This window comes from Miniopterus natalensis, chromosome 22, assembly GCF_054644295.1.
Source record: "Miniopterus natalensis isolate mMinNat1 chromosome 22, mMinNat1.hap1, whole genome shotgun sequence".
NCBI classification, from domain to species: Eukaryota; Metazoa; Chordata; class Mammalia; order Chiroptera; family Miniopteridae; genus Miniopterus; species Miniopterus natalensis.
In genome coordinates, this window is record NC_142102.1 from 1,676,948 (window position 1) to 1,698,843 (window position 21,896).

The following is a 21,896-nucleotide window of genomic DNA, read 5'->3' on the forward strand; positions in this document are numbered from 1 at the left end:
CAGAGCACAGCCCGCCTGGCCGGGGGCCAGCTGAGAGCCCGCCGGCCGCGTCCACGACCCCCAGGGGCCCGCGGCGGCGGGAGAGGGCAGCCCTGCGGCCCGCGCGAGGACTCACCACGTCCATGATCTGCAGGAGACTCAGGGAGAAGTAGACGGTGAGCGGCTGCGAGTCGTTGGCCACGGGCCTCTCCAAGGGGTTGTAGTTCTTGACCAGCTCCTTGTAGAGCTTCCTCTGGAACTCGCCTTGCAGGGACACTTGAGGGGAGGAGAGCGGGCCAGGCTGCTCAGGGGAGGCCGGCGGGGGTGCGCCTTACGCCCCCCTGCCCACGATCCCAGCCACCCTCCCCAGGCAGCCCCCGATGCCCCTAGCGACCCCCATAGCTGGCCCCAGCGCGGGCGCGCTGAGCCGCCCCGGTTGCGCCCAGGAGCCCGCGGAGGAGGAGTGGAGTGCGGGGAGCCCTGCGGCTTTACCGTGCAGGAGCGACGCCGCCAGCGCCAGCCAGACCGAGCGGCGCATGTTGGGTCCCGGAGCTGCCGCGGCTGGCGCGCCCCGCGTCTCCGCCGTCAGCTGTCAGCCCCGCCTGCTCCTGCGGCCGCCGAGCCGCCTCTCCCGGCTCCAGCTCCTTTAAAGAGCTGAGCGCACCCCGGCCTCGCCCGCCCCCAGCCTCTCCACGTGACGAGCCCCGCCCCCGGCCCCCACCCCAGCCGGCAGCGGGGGGAACTGCAGCCCGCGGTGCAAGTGGGAGGTGCACCCGCCCCGCCTCCGTCTCCAGGGAGCCCTCCCTCCGCAGGGCACATCAGACTATGCAGGGCGAGGTCCAGGGCCGGGCTCTCTTTGTTCCCACTCCGCTCCCTCTCACTCTCAGGGAAGCTGATCTGGGACAAAGCCGTTGGGAGAAAGCCGGGACTATTCTGGGGTCCAGTCCCCTCCCGCGCTGGTGGCTGGGTGACAGCGACCCGGAACCGGGCTCCCACAGGTTCCGAAGTCTCTCCAACCGGAAGACACGGACCTGAGAGGAAGCCCCCTCCCACCTCCTACCAGATCCAGATGTTCTTTCAGCGTCGCCAGCCTGACTCTCAGCCAGGCTCTGGACGTGCCCAGAAGAGAGGCGAAGAGACCAGGGAGGCATTCTACAGGGTTGGGGAGAGAGGCTGCAAAAGTGTATGACGGGATCCCCGGTGGATGCCCTCTTTATGTGCCATCCTCTTTTAAAGGAGTGTCAAAAGATAGAAAAGTTAACTCCCACCCTCTTGCTGGAAGTCAGTGGTGTGATTTAGACTATTTGCAAGCCTGGGAGAGAGTTAAGTGCCAAGGGGATGCTCAGAGAGGACACCAGTCAAGGAGAGACAGGGGCCAAGTCAAGACCTAGGTGTTGAGGAGGGGACATAGTTCTGGAAGAGGGGCAAGGGGACTGAGGAGGGCCTTCAACAGTGGCAGAAAGCTCTGTCTCATTTGCTCACAGCAAGCAGGTTGCAGAAAGCTGAGTGCAGCAGGGTTCCCTGCGCCCAGTAGGGGGCGCTGCCGCTGGCCTTCCTTCAGGCCCCAGAGCATCTGCTCGTACTAGGAGCTCAGCCACTGTGGGCCAGCAGAGGCAATGCCCACATTTCTGAACTGTGTAAGACACTGAATTCTTGGATGACGCCAAAACTAGGGAAGGGAACGTTAAGACGTGACTGCCCTTGAATTTTCCCCAGCAGCAAGAATGGACAACTGAGCCAGTTATTTGATTTGGAAAAATAAAGGAATGTGACAGCCTTGCAGTGAAGTGTCTTATAGCAAAGCCACACCTGTTAACAGCTACATGTATAAACAAATCATCACTATGGGCTTTGACGACCGTGAAAGGATCCTGAAGAAAGGAAGGAAGGATCCAGTAGGGAGAAGGGTTCATGGAAGAGGTGACAGCTGGCCTGGGCTTGCCTCCAAGGAGGCGTTCAGCCAGGAGAAGGGGACACCAGGGCCATGCTTACTGGGGAGCAGACAGGCGTACTCTTAGCCTCATCTGGCTGCTGGGTCACGCACCATCTGTGGCAGTCTGGCACACGATGGGGGAATGAGAACGGGGTGTTGGCTGCTGGAGGAAAGGGAGTCAGAGAAGGCAAATAAAACCCAACAGCAGAATAGAGGAGGCAAAGGAAGCATGGGCTGGGAGATTCTGGCACGCCATGCCCACTGGCCACGTGATGGCAGTGCTGGCTGTCCTACACGTGTCCTGAAAGGGCCTAAGAGCCCTGCCTTCCGTTCTAGAGGGATGTGAGCCCAGAGGGGCCCAGGGAATTCATATATCTTCAGTATGGTCATTGGGACCATGTTCCTGAAGGCATAACTGCTTCCTTGCCTCCCTTGTACCCCATAATATCAGAAACCTAGAAATAAACCACTTCCCGGTGGGACAGCAGGTCAATAGCATTTATTTATGCCCTGTGTTCTGCTCAGTGCTGGGAAGACTGACAAGCACAATGTACTCACTAGCTCTGTTTACAATTTAGAACTGACACGTGAGAAGTAAATTCCAGTCTGTGCTGTGCCAGTAAGTCGGTCTCTGAGTTTGGCTCTCATCACCCCTATCTGTGGGATTCAATTTTTTCATCTTTAAAATAAAGAAAGGAGTGTAGCACATTTGGGGAGTAGGGCTGACAGGTCCCTCTCTCACTCCCATTTCTAACATAAAGAAATGGTAACTAAAACAAGAGAAATGGATAAATACTCAAGCTTAGAAAGGCAGGAGCCAGAAACAAATCCAGAGTGAGCTACTCACAAGCTAATGCTGCTGACACAGCCCAGCAGAGAGACAAACCTAGGCATGGGCTCCACAGTTAAGCGTCTGAAATTTTAACGCTCCCTCCCCCCAGGACGTGACCTGGCCTTGTGTCTGTGAGGGGTGGGGAACTGGAATGGAGATGTCCGCATAAATCCAGGGCCTGGAAAAATATCCCCTTCCATGTAACTGAGACCAGAAAACCCTAATCATGACATATATGTGTGTGTATGTATATATATATGAATATATAGATGAATATGTATATATATGAATACAGGGTGGGACAAACGTAGGTTTACAGTTGTGAGTACTCGAAACAGTTTATTCTTATATTATTCTTTTATTATTAATTATTGTATTACTTCCCATACAAACAACTGTAAGACTACTTTTGCCCCACCCTGTACGTGAACATTTACATATAAAAGCCGTACGTATGCGATGTATAGAGCTTACATGATTATCTATAGGTATAGATATAGGTATAGATGTGGATATCTCCTGTTTCTCTGGAGAGCCCTGCTGGGTCCTGGAATTTGCAGATGTTCAGCTTTAGCAGATACGGTCAGGTTCCTAACAGGCTTGTTCTGATTATGCTCCCACCACAGTGCGTGAGTGATCTCATTGCTTTGCCTACTCACCTGCTTGTCTCTAATTCAGTATCAGACATTCCAGCTTATAGATAATCTGATCTCATTGTAGCTTTCAATTTGCATTTCCTTGATGACTAAGGAAGTTGGATAGCTTTTCATATATTTATTTGGAACATCCTTTTCTTGTGAAGGGAGTTTCAAGAGTTTCCCCCATTTTTTTCTACTGGATTGTCTTTTGTTTAGTTATTTGTGGGAATTCATTCTTTGTTCAGGACAGGAGCCCTTTCTCAGACGTATGTATCGCAGACGTTCTTTTCGACACTGTGGCTTCATTTTTGCTTTCTTAATGGGATCTTTTGCGGAACAGATGTTCTTAATCTTAGTGTAGTCTGACTCATCAGCATTTCCAATCACAGTTTGCATTGTCTGTTTTGCTTTACATTTCTTTGCCTCCCCCAAGTTCAGGAAGATATCATCTTATATTTATTCTAAAGAGCTTCAGGGTTTTAACTTTCTGAAATCTGCAGGCTGCATCTGCACTGAATGATAGAAGCTAGCCACTTCTCCGGAGCAGGGCTACCTGAGTTGCAGGATATAGAAGCTAAGTGGTCATCAAACATAGCTGTTTTCCTGGGCTAACCTGTCCCCAGAGTTCCCTCTGAGTGGGAAACGGGAGCTCAGAGGGCTGAATTGCAGCAGTCAGGGCATCTCAGATATTGGTGTAGAAGGTATGATCGCTCTTATTTTGCATCTTTTACTAATCATTGGTAAAACCGGTGCTGGACAAGACTCGACTGTCATATAAGTCTGATCAATGGCATGGGCCATTACACAGGGTAATTTAACAATAAAAGTGAGTGTAATTCAAAATATTCACAGAAAAAAGTAGAAACACAATATCATCTTAATAGATGCTGTAAAGTACAATTTCAGATTTATTATAATAAACATTGTGGACAAGCCAGATATATCATGGATCAGCAATCAATTCCTAGCAACCCCTGCTGAGTCCTTATTTATCTTATATCTGGTCCATTCCATCAGCCATTCTTTGCTGGGAGTTTTGTCTCAGAAACAGGAGGGAACTTACAGACACAGCCTGTTAGCGTGTTTCTTCCTGCCTTCTAGTCCTGAGAAATAGCCCACTTGACCTTAGTTATTATTACTTTTAAACATATTGTTGAATTTGTTTGGCCAATAGTTTCTTTTGAGCTTTATATCTATGTTTCTCAAAGGAACGTACCTGACATTGATTGTCTGATGTTGGCAATAAGCTTGGGTGTTTTGGTATGAGGATTATGCTGGCCTCATGAAATGAGTCGGGAATTATTCCCCATGTCCTGTACTGTGAAAGGGTTTGTGTAAGCTTTGTGTAACTGCCCCACCACCACCAGATCATTAGAACAATTAGCTAGTCAAGCCATCTAATGTGGTCTTTCCTTCCTCAGAATATTTCACTTTGTAACTTGTTATGGAAGCATAACAGGTTAACACAAAGGGCGGTGAGTTTGTGAAACTTAGGGTGAAATCAAGAAAAAGAACATAGCCAGCACCCCAAAAACCTTCTGCTTGTTTTTATGGTGCCACTATTTTAACTATTTCCTTCAGTGAATATATGTTCCTTTTATTGATATTGTGTGGGAGGAGGATTGACTTTGTTAGCTTTTAAAATTCCTTATGAGTTTTGAAATTTTGTTTTGCAGTTTCCTCTCTCTCTCTCCCTTTTCCTTTCTCCCTCTCTCCTTATCCTGCTATATACCTAAAATTGGGGAAATCTGAACAATGTAGGTAGACTATATCAAGATGTTGTAGTATCATTTTTCAAGATATCACCATTGGGGAAAACTGGGGAAAACTGGGCAAAGGACACACAGGTTCTCTCTATTTTATCTCTTACAATTGCATGTGTATGGACACTTGATGGACATTTATCTCAAAATAAAAAGTTTAATTTAAAAAATAGTCCTTAATAGAGTGATTCTTTTTCTATATACAGGTCTCATGACTTATTTTTAGTTGTTATTCTAAATATTTTACATTTTGCCCAGCCGGCATGGCTCAGCAGTTGAGCATTGTTCTCCTAGGATCCAGGAGATCGGGGTTCGATTCCCAATCAGGGCACAGGCCCAGGTTGCAGGCTCCATCCCTGGTAGAGGGCGTGCAGGAGGCAGCCAATCAATGACTCTCTCATCATTGATGTTTCTCTCTTTCCCTCTCCTTTCCTCTTGCTAAAATAAAGATATACTTTAAAAATTAAAATTTAAAAAATAAATAAATATTTTACATTTTGTTTCTATTATAAATTAAATCTTATTGTCTGTTACATTTAAAAAAATAGTTATTACTGGCGTAAAGAAATGGAATTCATTTTTATATGATGATTTCCTATTTGGCGATTTTGCTGTTTTCTTATTTGTTCTTATGGGATGCCTGTTGAGTCTCCTTTTCTGTGAATTTTCCATGTAAACAGGCACTGAACTTTTTAAAATGCTTTTCGATAATGTATAGGGAAGGCCATGCGGGTGTCCACTGCATTTGTGTACGTTGTACATTGGACTGCAGGTTTTCCGATAATGCAGTAATCTGAAGCCGAGTCTTTGTGGATGGCTTTTCTGGGATAAACTCTATATAGTCATTTTGTTTTGTTAATTTAAAAATATGTGATTGAGTTAAATTAGCTAACTTCTTCTCATTTCTGAATGCATGTTCGCCTGTGAAATCGGTCTGTCATTTTTTCTCACTGTAATTTACTTGCTCTGTTATGGTACCAAGGTTATTAACTGACTTCACTAATGAGCTTGGAGGCTTATCTTCAAGTCCTGTATCATGTGATACTGTCTCAGTCTATAAAGGGAGAATTTGATCACTCTTTCAATATTTATTATTGATCCTTTTTTTTCTTTCTTTTGGCACCAAATTTAGTGTGTGTTTTTTTCCAGAAAATTTCTCACTTCATCTAGGCTTTTATATTTAGTCCTTTACAATTGTTCATAATATTTTTGTCAACGAGTTTTAAATTAAGTTGCTTTTTAAATTTATATCAAATAAATACTTCTTATTGTTTTTTTAAAAAGCAAATCTTTCAATACATCCAAACCATTAATAATTTCCTATTTCTCCCAGGGACCTCCTGTGGAATCTGCAAACTGGTTCAATTGAATTCTCCTCCAACTGTCATCCTAGAGTTTCCTCTTATTATCAGACTAAGAACTATTTGCTTACTTTCTAAAGTAGCTAATTTTTTAGGTCTCATACTTACTTTATTTTATTACTGTCACATTTTAGTAGAGCGAACCCTTCTAAGAAAGGGTACATCGCAATCTCATTTTAAGACCCTACTTTTTTTTTATTGTTTTTATTGATTTTAGGAGAGAGAGGAAGGGAGAGGGAGAGAGAGAGAAACATCGATTCGCTTCCTCCTGCACACCCCCTATTGGGGATTGAGCCTGCAACAGGCATGTGCCCTGACCCAGAATCCAACCAGAGGCCTCTTGGTGCCTGGTACGATGCCCAGCCACACCAGCCAGGGGGAACCTTACTTTCTGAAACTACCTTCACTGTATCCTCATGTGAGATTGATTGACTGGTTTGCATGGAAGGCTAGGTTGGAAGTCACATTTCCTTAGGAAGGAAAAGGCATCATTTATTGTCTGAGGCCATTTTAATGACTGATCTTTTGTATTCGTCATTTTTTATGCATTTTTTGTACATTGCTCTGATGTACGGGGGGTGAGTTTCCTCTTGTTCCCTTTTCTGCGTTGCGTTAGCTGGTCAGTGGGACCTTTCAATCCTGAAACTCATGCCCTACGATTCTGAATTTCCAGTATTATCTCATTATAACTTATCTTCTTTTTTATCTGTTCTCATTTTTCAGAACTTCAATTATTTGCATGTTGGCCTTCCCAGATTGATCTTTTTTTTTTTTCTTATGGTTTATCTGTTTGTTGTTTTACTCTGCACATTTGAAGAGTAACTCCACTCTGTCTTCCAGCCCTGCTATTAAATGTATTGCTTTTCCCATCATATATTTAATTTCCAAGAATTTTTGTTGTCTGGGTGCTCTTTAAAAGCATCCTGTTTTTATTCCATGGACACAATCTCCTCTGTTATATGTATTGGCCTCACTCCCCATAGGCACTTAGCTTCCGGGTAACAGACACCCTTAGTCCTTTTGTGCTGCTACTTTTAAAAGTTTCCACCATCTATTAACTGATGTCATTGTATTTACTTTGTTCTTCTACACCGATGCAGTGTTTCTCCTCTTTATTCTGATATCAGTGGGATGTTGAAAACAAAATTTCTTTAATTAAAAAAATCTCTAGTATATTTAGGTTAATTTCCCTTCATTTGTTTGCTGTTCTATTTATTTGCATGTTTACTTTTTTTGGAATAAACCAGGAGTCAGTCTAGATAGTCAGCTTCTTTCTAATAGCCAGGCTTTATTTTTGTAATCTTTGGGGAAAATTGTAAAACCATTTCTAGAAGTGTACGCCTAGTAAGCAAATTCTGAAAGGGAAGCCCAAGATGAGGTGATTATCTCCCTCAAAATAACACAGTAAAAAAATGCTTTAATAAAAGCACTGCACCATTCGCACAGGAGTGATGGAGTCGTCTAGGTAGTTCAGACAGAGCCACTAGTGTATTTAGAGGAATTATATAGGGCGGTGGTTACATGACCATCAGTGAAGATGTGTTGATTAATTAGTAACTGCTCTGAGGTAAGTAGGCTGACTACCTGTAGAGAGAAAGCTGGATTTCTACCTTATAGAAATATATGCACAAAGTAGCATTTAATAGGTTAAAGTTCTACAGAGAAAGTAAACCTATTAAGCTAATAGGAGAACCTGCAGAATGTCTTTGCAAACTCGAGTGGAGGAGTCTTTCTTAGCTAAAATCCCAAAATCACACACAGGGAAGGGAAGGACGGATGGACTTGGCCCATTCAGAATTTGTGATTTCTGTTTAGCAAAGGTGAAGTTAAAATACAGATGACAGACTGAGCTCTACTTTTTCCAGTCTCTAGAATATGCAGAGAACTCCTACAAATCATGGAAAGACCAACAACCCAATAGAAGAAAATAACCAACATACGTGGAAAGGTTTTCAGATGGAAAACCAGACACAATACCTAATCGAATGAGTGTATGCCTGACCTCACTAGTCATCTGAGTCATGCGAATTTAAGTATCACATTACCATACTGGGCAACATTAGAAAATCTGATCATGTTAAGTGCTACTGGGGATTTGGGGAAATGGGAAGCTGTGTTTACTTTGGGAACTGAACACTGGGGGAGCCATTCTGGAAGGCAGTTGGGTAGAATTATGGATGTGTATACCTTTGACTTGGCAACCCTCCTCCAGGGCATAGACCCTGAAGAGAGTGTCAGTAATGAGCACGGAAGACCGATACAAGGACACGCAGCCTTGGTTGTGACAGGAGGCAGTGGGGAACAGTCTGGGCAGCCTTCCTTTAAAAAATGAGTAGTGACGTGCATGTACACAGTGGAGACCTTAGCAGCAAAGTAATGAATTACATCTACATATATCAACATATGTGCAGTTAACAAAACAAAGCATTGTTGATTGCTTTATATTAACCACACACACAGAGAACACCTCTGTCACATGTATTTTTAAGTGAACGATTGTGAATGGTGTGAATGGACATTCTTTAGGTACAGTGTGTGTATGTTGTGAAGGTCAGGGTGGGGTGTGGAGTGGCAATGGGGACGATGAGTGAAGGGGAAAATTAATAACTAATGTAGGGAGAGAGAGAGAGAGAGAGAGAGAACCCAAAAGGGACTTTGCAGAGGAAACTGATGGCGTATGCCATAGACTGAGAGAGTATGGTTAGGTTAATTTTATTCATCTGTGGTCCTAAGAAGTAAAACTAGTTAGAAGTTAGATTGAAAAGTCATATCTGAAGAAACTCAGGACCCTGGAGGACAGCTGGATAAAATAGCTGCAGAGACGGCTGCTATTGTCAGGGGGACAGTAACCTCGCCACCCAATGGCACGTGGCTATATACCACGACAGAAAATCCATCAGGGGAAACAAGGCCATGACCTCTCAGTGATATCCCAGGAGAGAGTGTTTTTCTGTATTCTATTAGCTCCAAGATGGATGGTTCAGGTTTCAGATATAATAAGACCTCTGATCATGGGTGTGGATTATGTAAGAGACTGGAGATAGATGGAGGGTGGCTGGGTCCCAAGTCCAGCCAGCTTGTGCTCCATCTAAAGCAGAACCGGTTGTTGACAGAAGAGCCCTGACTGTGCTGTGTCACGTTGCAGTGTGACAGCTGAGGACAAAGGCAGGAGAATGAAGCACCTGAGTCCACGCTGGGAACTGTAGTTGTAAGGGCCTCGTGTGTGCGGGGGCTTGGGCAGGCTGCATCAATCAGCCCTCGTGACAGACGCAGGCACCATTCTACTCCTACATTTTACAGATGAATCAAGAGGGTGATGTAAATTGCACAAGGTCGACTGGTGAGAATGCACTATGGTTCAAACCCAAACATCTCTGAGTTTTTTCAATATGCAGCACGTTACGTTCATCTCTGAAAGTCTGGAATTGCATTTCGTTATCCACGCGGGTTCATCCAGCACCAAGATTCTATCCCCTTGCTAGGTATGCCAGCCCTAGGGCTTGTTGTTCACCCTAAGGTAACCCCCCCGAGAGGACAGCCTTGGGTATTTGTGCCAGGACCTCCCCTCTCTTCCACAGCTGATGGCCTGAAGGGAACCACTCTAAAAGTCAGGAGACTACAGGTGAATGAAGGTCATGGAAAGATTTCCCCTGCCAGATATTATGGGTATCGATTGAGCAAGGGGAGTCTTCCTTTCTGGAATTAAAAGTAGAAGGTTTGGCAACAACGAGCTCCTTGATAGGCAGACGGAAGCTGACCTGAGAGACCCACCAACAGAACCCGAGAGTGGCCCCTGGATCCCTGCTGCTGAGGCTGGTGCTGCCTTGGACTCAGGAAGCCCTCTATTCACATCTCCCTGGTGGCCAACTCGGAGCTCCTGACTCTGGTGTGAGGCATGGTTGGTCAGCTTTCCCTGGGTTCCTGTGAAGACCCACCCACAGCTAAGACTCTTGCTTTCCATTTTCTTAAGATGTCCTCCTCCCATTGGCATGAGGTGGTGTGAGTACATCTGTTCCATGGAGAATCATCCTTTTGCCTTCTTGACTGTCTAGACAGTGGCCTTCAACTGTGATCAAGGAGACCCACACAGTCCCATGTAGGGAGAGAGCTGAACGTGGGCCTCATACTTCAGTTTGCAGTGGCTGGAAGCCACACGTGGGGGCAGGGGAAGGCAGGTGCTCATAACAGGACTTGTGGAGGCAAACTTGGTGGTTCCGACTTAGACGTGTCCGTGACTTAGGGTCCAGGGGTCATTTGGGGTATGGCTGTAAGTGAAGAGGGGAGCTGACAAGGATGGGAGCCAGTGAGGTGGATGACATCTCAGGATATAGGTGCCCAACATACTCAGGGATCCACGTGGCTGAGATGAATCATGGTGGTGGTTCAATTATGACCCCCGATTAGGAGGGTGAAGAGGGTCATTCTGGGAAGTCCGGGGAAAAATAAATTTGGCAGGATGCTCTGGTTGCAGGTGGAGCACCAGCCCGGTTTGCCCATGACTGCGGGCTTTGGCTTCAGTATAGTGAAAACCACTGCTTTCCATGAATCACGGAGTAAGCCCTGCTTCCCAGCCTTGTCTTTCCATTGTGATCATATGGAGAGTCCAGTCCTCAGAGATTGAGGTGTAACTGATCTGGGTGTGGCCAGCGCTTTGGAAGTTTCTACACATTGGCAGGTGATTCTAACCTGCAGACAAATTTGGAATCCACCCTAGATCCTCTCCCAGAATAGCCCTAGGGCTGGAGCAGGGGAAGAGTAGAGGTTTGTGAGTATTTTAATCTTCAGGTCAGTCCACAGGGATCATTTGCAAACCCTGCGAGTCAGCTGAATGCCTGCTCTGGTGATTCTACCAGGAGAGAGAGTGGCTGTGAGAGGCTGCGTGTGATCAGAAGATGAGGCCCTGACAAGACAGAAGCTGAGTCCTCCACGGTCTTCTCACTGTCCCGGAGCTGTCGTGTGTATCGATCAAGGCGTCTGACAGGCATGCAGTTACCTCCCTGGCCCTGGCGTGTGTCAGCTGACCTTTGCTATTCAGTCATTCTCAGCTTTGACTGTCCCCTAAAATGGAGATACCACCGGACACTGGATGACCTATATAAAGCTGCTGATGTGTAGTTAATGCAGAATAAAGCGTTAGCATTGAGTCCCCCCAGGGACTTGTTTTAATATCGGGGCATTTCTGCTGCACCCTCACTCTGCATTCACAGCACTGCTTCAGCATTCCCAGATGCCTCTTTAAGACATTATGACTCCATGACTTCCTTTTTCAGAGTTTGTGAATTTGCAAACGCAGAATGTTTGAATCGGGCTGAAGATCTCAGAGAGGAGGACTGTAGGATTCCACAGCTGGGAGCTAAGATTCTGCAAGTGTGAATCCAGGCCAGCAAGGGAACATCGTTTTTAAATGTTGTGACTCCGCAGATTCCAGGTGACATGATTCATTGATATTCAAAAATGTTCCTGAGCGGTTCTGTGATATTATGACACCGGTTTTCTATTTTGGTGATGCATACCTAGAAAACATAAATCTAAACTTATAGCAATGGTGCAAAAAATGCGCATCCTCAATCCATGCCCAGAGCTGGTCGCTTTTGATGAGGACAGAACAGAGCTGTATCTGGGCTGCGAGACTCATGTAGACGGGCGTCAGCAGAGGGTGTTGTCCTGAAGTGCCAGCTTGTGGAAAACTGGAAGCTATGAGACAGTTGAAATTGAGATTAATTTTTAATTTGTCCTTTCAAAGAGGATGAATGCTGCTTAGGTCATAATTGGTATAGTCAAGCGAGCACAAAATAAGATAGGTGGGACTCAGATAGACTTGGGGATCCTCTGATTGTGTAATTTGATTGCTTAACTTGGGAATTCTTATGCACAAATAATAAGATGCTAAAAATAAGGAAAAAAGTTAATTCAGCAACATGGAAAGATAAGCCAACATTTCAAAAGGCAAGAAGACCAAAAACACACTCACTGAGGGTCACGGGCCACACTGGAAATGACCAGGACCCCTCTGTGCTCTCCCTCCTTCCTCGTGGGCTCTGCCCCACAGACAGCTCAGAGTGGGGAAGCCTGGCAGTACCTGGCCTTTGTTCTTTGCTCAGCTGCTGGACCAGTCCAGCGAGAGGTGTGACGCTGGCTGGGTAAGCAGATTCCCTCCCTACCGTCTGTCCAGGGATGACAGGGGTGGTTAATTTCAGAGCTGGGCAGTGTGACAAGCCAGGGGTGAAGGAGACTTCCTGTGTGAGGCTGTGCCTGCTGCTGGCCAGGGCGGAAGCTGTCTGCGGAAACAGAAGCAGGAGGGTATCCCATTCCATCCCCTGTATACCCTGTTTTCCATTAAGTTCCACAGCACACTACCATTAATTTTCTTTCCTTGGTTTTATGTATACATTAGTTTGTTTCCTATTTATCTTTTTATTGTAAGATCAAGCAGGAAACCAGACTAAAACATACCTAGAGTTTAGTGATGTACAATTATAAGGCAAATGCCCTAGTAATACCACCCAGGTCAAGAAGCAGAACTCGTCAGTCACTTGAAAGCCCTTTCTACGCCTCATCCAAACCCCACCCCTCCCTTGCTCTAAATGTAACTGTGCTGACTTTTGTAATAGGCACTGTAATGCATTTCTCCATGGCTCTACCATCCAACTGTGTGTCCCACACACATAGCATTGCCGTGTTTGTTTGATCAACTTTCTATGTTACTTAATTCTCTTTTCGTCTAGAGATCACTGTTCCATCCTTTTTCTTTCTTTCTTTTTTTTTTAAAATCATTTATCTGTTTGAGAATCTGGGCTCTTTGCCCTGTAGTTTTCTGTTGCCTGGATTTCTAACTTATTTTGCAGCTCAGCATGTTTCCATGCCCTGTTTTCTGCAAATTAGCAGCGGGACCTGGATGCCCCTTCTGACTCAGGTTCAGTCTCTTATATGAGATGACAGGTTGTGCTGTGACCTTTCGCCAGGAAGCACATGGCAGCTGGATGTCACTCTTGTGCTGTCACCATGGAGTAACAGTCAGCACCTAGGTCCCTTCATTGAGTGTTGTAAAAAGCTAATATACTTATTTTGTCACTCTGTTTTCATTGATTCTTTAAACGTGTTAAGACATGTTTTATGTCCCAGGATATGGTCTGTCTTGGCAAAATGTTCCATGTGCACTGGTGGAGACTGTATTCTGCTGTTGCTGGGAGGAGTATCCTGTAAATGTCAGTTAGGTATAGCGGATTGGTGATGCTCTTCCGTCCACCTGCTTCCTTACTGATTTTCTGCCTGCTGGACCTGCCAGTTACTGAGTGAGGGATGCTGAAGTCTCCAGCCACAACAGTGGGTTTATCTGTTTCTCATTGTAGTTCTCCCAGTTTTTGCCTCATATATTTTGGTTCTGTTGTTAGACACATGCACACTAAGGATTGTCCTTGGTGAATTAATCCATTTATCATGATGTCATACCTCTTTTTACTGCTGATATCTGTCCTTGCTCTGAAGTCTGCTCCATCTGAAATTAATACAGCTCCGGCTTTCTTTTGATTAGTGTTAGCCTGGTATATCTCCCTATCCCTTTATGTGTAATCTATCTGTCTGTATAGTTAAAAATTGTTTCTTGTAGACAACATATCATTGGTATTGGTTTTGATCCACGGTGATATTGTCTTTTAATTAGTTTACTGACACATAATGTGATTATTGATATAGTTGAATTAATCTATACCATATTTGTTATGGTGTGTTTTTTTAATTTATTGTCTTGTTTTTGTTTCTGTTTTTTGTCATTTTTGGCCTCCTCCACTTTTGATTGAGCATTTTATACAATTCAATACTTTTCCCTTAGCCTTTAACTGTATTCCTTTTTAAATGTTTTAGTGGTTGCCCTAGAGTTTGAAATACCCATTTATGAGTAATCCAAGTCCATGTTCACATACACTGTACTGCTTGAAGGGTCTTAAAGTATTCAAAATTCCTACTTCATATCCCTTATAAAATTGTTGTCTTTCATTTACTCAAGTGTCCATGTCGAACCTCCAACTTCAAGGCAGCATCATAGCATTCATTCTAGACTCCTTCCCTTCCCTTATTTGTAACTCCTTTCTCCCACAATGAAAAACTTAGCTGTCATTCTGTACAGCACATTTACTTACTTGTTTGACACTAGCACACAAATAAAAAAGTTTCAGAATTCTTAATCCAGCCCCCCTGGAAAACAAGAATATTAACGAAAGTGTGGTGTCTTCCCATTTCTCCTTTACCGTCGGCCTGACCCTATTCAGCCCTAGCTGGAATTCTGAACCTATGTGGGTGATGCTCTCTTCTTCCTTGCCCCTAAGCATGCTTATGTCATTCATTGCTATTATAGTTTGATTCCTTTACCACAGTCTGGGTTTAACCTTTCCCCCACATCCTGGTTGATTTAAAAATACTATATCAATAAAATTCACTTTGCGTGGTTAAGAGTTGTGTGAATTTTGACAAATAGAGTCAGCCACCACAATTTCATATCAACTTTTTCATACCAAACAATCCAACCATCCCCAAAGCTCCCCTGAATTCCCCTTTTACATGCACCCTTCCTCCAATGCAAGACACTCTCTATCTGCTTTCCTTTCTATAGATTGGATTTCCAGTGTTACAGAAATGGAATTACGTAATAGGGCATCTTTGGGGTCTTTCTTATTTCACTTAGAAATATGTGTTGAAGAGTCATCTATAATTTTACATGCATGAGTGGTTTGTTTCCTTCTGTTGTTGAAAAGTATTTTATCTGATGGTTGTATCATAGATTAACTATCCATTTGTCATTTCAAGGACATTCCCATACAGGCTTTTGTATGGACATAAATTTTTATTTCTCTTGAAGAAATACCTGGGAATGGGAGTAGGTCTCTGAGTCAGACAGTAGGTATATGATTAATTTTATATAAAAACACCCAGTTCTTCTCACCAGCCAAGACCGTGGACAGACAGGCGGAAGGGGTATACAGGGCCCCGTCACAACAAGCAGCCAGGTTTTGTTGAGAGCTGACATCCTCACCTGCTTGCCAGTCCTGTTCACACTGGCCTGTATCCCACCAGGACCAGTGCCCTAGCCAGCAGGGGGCTCTGTTTCCACATGGTTTCCCCCACAATCCTTCCCCTTTGGCACACAGGTTTGTGTGCATATGACAAACATCAATCAAGCCAGCCGCATACTTAAGCCTTCCACGTTCACAGCTCCTCCTGAGTCCTTCAGAACCCGGCTCCCATCCACCTTTCTAACCCTACCTGCACTCCTTCCCAGCATCATCATGGGAACCCTACACCGAAGCCTGGAATACGAGCTTCTTCTGTTCCTGGAGAGAAGACCCTTCCTGTCCATCTGTCCGTCCCTAACCCCTTTAAGATTCAGGTCAAGCTCAGGGCCTCAGTGAACTACTGGGAACCACAAGATACTCCTTTGCATCTATGATGCATTGAGTCCTCTGCTGCCCACTTAACACAGACTCTCTGGAATCCTGAAGGGCACCAAACGGGGCCCCAGAGGGTGACCAAGGGTGGTCCTGACAAGTGTCCCCACCTCCCCCTTTGCCTGTCTCTTCAGAAACAAGAAGAAAAGACATCTGTCATAGCACCAAAAAGTGAAGTAATATCAGCATATTAGGAATTTTTAGGAATCTTCAAAAGGCAGACTCAACACAGAACAGTACCCTGTCACAAGCTCCAGGAGCGAGCGGCAAGGGCTGCAGAGAATGGGATGGAGGGCTTCCTAGGTCTGGGCTCCCAGACAGCAGCACCCGTGTCAGGCTGGCCCTCCAACCTGGGCTCCCCTGGAAAACCCTGGAGGGGTCCTCTCTGGTTCACTGTCTCAGTGGAAGAGTCCTAGACACTGCAGCTCACTGAACCCCTTCCCACTCTGACCCTCCTTATGAGGAGACAACAGAGGCAGGAAGACTCAGCCACTTCCAACTGCAGCAGGAAACAAGAGAAGCCCTGATTTAAAACATTAGGGGTGAAAGCATCCAACAATTAGATGCTTCGCTCTCTGACATCTGAAATCACAAGAAAGCAGTGTTCTAAGTGCTTTTAATAGGTTTGTACTTTTCTCTACATTTGTAAGTGTTCTGAGCTTTTAATGAAGCCGCCCTTTCTGTTTGTGCAGAGGTTAAGTTCCTGACTCACCTCTGTGTTTGCACCCCATCTCCATATGGAGGGTCCATCCCAGGGAGCCCTGATGCAGAGGCAGTGTCCCTTGTCCCGCTATTGAAGGTGACAGGATCGTTTCCCTGGACAGAGAGCGCTCGCCACCTGGTGGCTGCATCAGGAGATGATCACACTGGGCCAGGCCATGACACCTGGGCCCTGGTTGCAATTTCAGGTGGTAGGGATGCCGCAGGCCCTGAGAGATGAGCCGTCTCAGCATATCTCTAATTCTAGAGTTGGGTTTTGGTTCTGTCCTATGGCTGGGGCTGCAGATCTGGGCGTGTAGTGACTCCCACAGGCCCTGTGAACTCACCACAGGTAGCTACCCTTCAGCCAGGGCTTTCACCAGGGCACATGCCACCCTCAGGCACACACACCAGGCACACAGAACCAAGCGTACACTGCTAGGCAAACACAGCTGAGCAAGCAACACCGGGCACACATGCCCAGCACATGGCAGAAACACATGCTTGGGTCACGTGTTGGATACAGACGCCAGGAGCACGGCAGTGGGCACACAGCTGGCACAGAGCCAGATTTGAGGAATGCAGTGTGAGTGGGGAACCCCTTCCCCATCAGTCAGGGCTCACCGTGTCTCTCCCGCCCCACTGAGCAGCCAGGCTCCAGAATGGGATCTGAGTGTCTTGTGTTGCTGCTACAGAGCCCAGAGCATTCTGGCCCGAATTCTTGTGTGGGTAGTAGCGCCCACTGTGACATAATCCTGCATCACATAGCATGTACTAAACCATAATCCTGCGATGCATAGCATGTCTATACATGACTCTTGAACAACACGGGTTTGAATTGCTCTGGTCCACTTATACACAGATTTTTTTCAGTACCTATCTTGGAAAATTTTTTAGAGATTTCCTTCCTACCTTGAAGCAATCGTATTGGTTGCACTAGGGTACCATACAGCAGTCACATTGCTGCTGCGTCAGTGTACGAACTGTCATAGCTGTAAGTAAATACAAATGTCTTTTCACCTGTGGTGCCCAGTGTTAGTGATGCAGTAACATCGACAGTGTTTCGTATCATATAAAACAGTGTAGGTATTGACAGATGGTTCGTTTTGTAAACATGGTGTAAACTTACTGCATTGATAGATACATACACTACTGTAAGTGCATTTTCTCTTCCTTATGACTTTCTTCATCACATGTCCTTTTCTCTAGCTGACTTTATTATAAGAATATAGGATAACCTGGCTGGTGTGGCTCAGAGGTTGAGCATAAACCTATAATCCAGGAGATCACTGTTCGATTCCTGGTCAGGGCACATGCCCAGGTTGTGGGCTCGATCCCCAGTGAGGGTCGTGCAGGAGGCAGCTGATCAGTGACTCTCATCATTGATGTTTTTCTCTCTCCCTTCCTCTTTCTGAAATCAAGACATTTAAAATAAAAGTATACAGTATATAACACACATAACATACAGAATATGTTAATCAACTGTTTATGTCATCAGTAAGGCTTTCAGTGAACAGCAAGCTACTAGTAATTAAGCTTTTTGGAGTCAAAAGTTATACGCAGGTTTTCATTTGTGCAAGGGTCAGCGCCCCTAACTTTGTGTTGTTCAGGGGTCATCTGTACCTCATTTGACATTTTTGCCAGGGTACTTTTTGGCATGATTTCCTAGAATAGCGGGTCAAGGGGCAGCGTCTGTGATTTTACTAGATAGTGCCAGTTCTCCCCATCAGGCTCTGACACTGCACCTCCACCTGCGATGTTAGACAGCGACTAATCCAGTGATTGTAAGCGCAGTAGGTCAGGGAGGAATCTGAGAAGGGTCCTGAGGTTGTACTGATTCTGTGCATCAGCTCTTCTCTGGTCCTAAAGCCGAGAAAGCAAGAAACCTCTCTCCCTCCCTCCGGCCTCTCTGCGGCCCCCTCCACAGTCCCCGCCCTTCTGCATCTTAATTTTGTGGTGCTTTAGGACAAGCAGTTTGAACATTTTGGCACTAGGTGGCGCCACGAAACTACCTTTTACAGCTGCCTGAGCGGCTTTGACCTTCCACCTGAGATGAGATTTTTTTCCCTTCCTGAAAGTCCAGAGATTTAGTCCAAATAAATATTGAAGCTCACAGCTCCAGACCTTGCAAGGGTGGCAGCACCTTCAAGAATTGCTGGAGGACTTTTATAAAAGTCTTTGTATTCCCTGATAGAAAAACTCATAACATACAGATTCAAATGCAGGTAATTATTTGCCCTTCAGCGCAGTGACCTTGGCCCCCCACCAGGCTGCCTTATGAGGGCAAACTAGTGCTTGGCAAACGTGCACTAAGGCCAGGAACAGTGAACGACGTGTCCTCCTGGAGCAGCTCCGTGCCCTGCTGCAGACCCCTCCCTGCTCAGCTCTCTTGGTGTCAGAATCACAACGTGATTTCATCTGTTGGAGGGGAAAGAAGAGAGAAAACAGAAGAATATCGAATACAAAGGTCAGGTCGCCTCACCCAGTGTTCGTCCCAATCCTGCGTCTGTCCCTGAGCTTGTACAGGTAACAGAGCAAGATTCTGGACAATTGATATATCCTGTCATTGGCCTGTCTGGCTGGCTGGCTGTCTGGAGGGGACTCTGCTTGGTTTTCTGATGTGGAAGGAGGACACCTTATTTATCCCTGCTGGCACTGAGGCTGTGGACTCCAGCTGCCCGTGCCCCTCCCAGCCCCCCCAGCACCAGGAGGAACTTGAACTTTCCCCGGAGGCTCAGTATTGCTGGGATGAGGTATGATCACCTGTCCAATGACAGCCAAAGGAGTGGCACCTACAGGGATGCTGAGTGGCCGGCAGGAAACGCTGAGGACGAGACAGTGCAGACTGGGGCAGATAGGAAGTGCTTCAGCTCATAAATTAGGGTGATCAGCAGGCCAATCCCTAGCCTTCCCCTCTGCTGCAGAATAGGTGTCCCACCTCATCACCACGTGAGGATGGGAAGTCCTCTGTGTTGTCCCTGCTCTGGCAGTTTCTCAACCGCAGGTACCACCTCCTCTAGGAAATAGCAGTAATGCTCAGGTCTAGGACCCCCCGGGGAGCTGGGGAGCCTCTGGCAGGTCAGTCACAGCACAACACAGCAGTCATGGGCTCAAGCTCTGGAGCTAAACCAGCTGGGTTCAAATCCCCACCTGTCACTCACAAGCTAAGTATCTGGGAGACAGCCTCACCTCTTAGCAGCGTCCACATCTGGAAAATTCAGGCAGTATCTGCCACCTCAGAAAGTGGTGGAACGGAGGAAGTGAATCCCGTTGCCCAAAGTCCTTAGTACGCCCCAGGTACACGGTCCCTATGTACTACTTCATCTTTCTGGAAGCAGACATTTATATGTGGTATTTTCATTCAGTTCGGCATACTCTTTAAAACCCTCTGACACTTCCTTTTTGAACCTTGAGGTAATTAGAAGTGTATTATGTTGTTTCCAAGTGTTTGGAGATTTTCCTCTTATTTTTTTGTTATTGAGTCCCAGTTTCAATTCACTGTGACCATAGGAAAAATTCGGTGTGATTTCAATCATTTCACACTGAAGTGTGTTCTATGGCCCAAGAGATGGACTATGTTGGTAAATATACTGTGGGTGCTTTAAAAAATGTGTGTTCTGCCTGTGTTGGGTGGAGTGTTCTCTGAATGTTGATTGGATCCTGCTGATTGATGGTGATAGTCTGTCAGTCATTGAGAGAGGAGTGTTGCAGGATCCAGCAATAACTAAGTTTATTTCTCCTTTCAATTTGATCAGTATTTTCTTCCCATATGTTGAAACTCTGTTGTTTGGTGCATCGGTATTTGGTATTGCTATGCCTTCTTGATGGGTTGACCCTTTTATCACTATGCAGTGTCTCTCTCTGTCCCTGATAAGTCTGTTTTATGTGATAATAGATTCACTTCGGCCTTCTTTTGATTAATGTTTGCATCTAGTATGTTTTCCCATATCCTTCTTTCTGTCCAACTAGATCATTGTATTTGAAGAGAGTTTTTTGTAGCTGCTGTATAGTTGGGTCACTTAAAAAAAAAATCTATATCAACCTGTCCTTTTTAATTTATATAGTTAGACCATTATGTTGAATGTAATACTGGCATTTAGGGGTTAAGTCTGCCCATTTATTTTTGTTTTCTCTTTGTTCCCCCTGTCTTTTGTTTCTCTGTTTTTATCCTGCTTTCCTGTGGATTACTTGAACAGTTTTTAGAATTCCATTTTGATTTTTCTATAATTTTTTAGTGTATCTAACTTTATAGATGCTTTATTGGTTGCCTAGATATTACATCCCAGTGTAGGTGTTAATGTAACAAAGAAGAGGAATTGTTGATGGGTATATGCTTCCGCTTCATCATTATAGTGAGCAAGTGGCGTTCTAACTTTTACTGTTACCTTCATCGGCAGGATTGTCCCTGAGAGAGGCTATATTCCCCACTTGTGGGCAGTGTACTGAGGTACATACACTTTGTAAATACACAGGTAAGCAGCTCGCCTTTCTTGGTAACTCCCCAGCCTCCCTTGGAGTCTTTATTTCATGTTTGACCATGGAGTCCTTCCCCATGGTATCGTCTGGTCAGAGTGCAGGCACCAGCAGAGCCATAAATTTCCACATTCAAAGTGCCAAATTAATAGGAATCACATGGTTTCAGTGGGAATCATCACCATTTGTCCTCCTGGAGCTTAAAAGAAGTGAGCATACTGGTGTCCGAATGGCACAGCCAGCACCAGGCCGTTCTGATGTGCCACACAGGAAGGCGGCAAACAAATTATGCTGAAATTAGACCAACTGCGCTGCACAGCCAGCTTGTGCTTTTGAACCACCTTAATGATGAAGAGAAATGGAAACGATTCGCCAAAGCGCTGGTTTTCTCAGTGGGGAGTAGAGAGGAACCAATGCAATGTGTTATTTTGTTGTTGTTCAGACACATTTTAGACAAGTGACAAAGTATCCAGGTTTTGTGAGCTCAGAAAGTATTTTCCAGCGTTTGCTGCTTGCGCTAACTAGTTTTCTTAAAACATGTAAGAGACTGGATGCCACAGGCTGACAGTTCAAAGACTTCTCAAAGGGGAGTTTACATTTCAAAGAACTCATGACTCATCCTGTTGACTTTGCTAAAAATCAAACTAAGTTGTTTTTAATGTGTGGGAGGAAGAGTCTGCATCTGTCATCAGTAAAAAGCATCAGAAAAATAGATCAGGAAGGGTTGATGGAGCAGCACCGCAAGGCTGAACGTTTAGAAACACCCAGGCATTGTGTCTTG

At 45.4% G+C, this 21,896-nt stretch overlaps 1 protein-coding gene across 1 annotated transcript in view; it reads right to left on the reverse strand.

The window, feature by feature from the left end:
* Positions 1–517, reverse strand: part of LOC107527910 (neuronal acetylcholine receptor subunit alpha-7) — a 48,549-nt gene extending 48,032 nt beyond the window's left edge. The window contains exons 1-2 of the mRNA XM_087829238.1: positions 472–517; positions 116–255 (exon numbers count right to left, since the gene is read on the reverse strand). Coding sequence (XP_087685364.1) covers positions 116–255; positions 472–517 — 186 coding nt within the window. The remainder of the gene's footprint in view (positions 1–115; positions 256–471) is intronic.
* Positions 518–21,896: the final 21,379 nt, after the last annotated feature.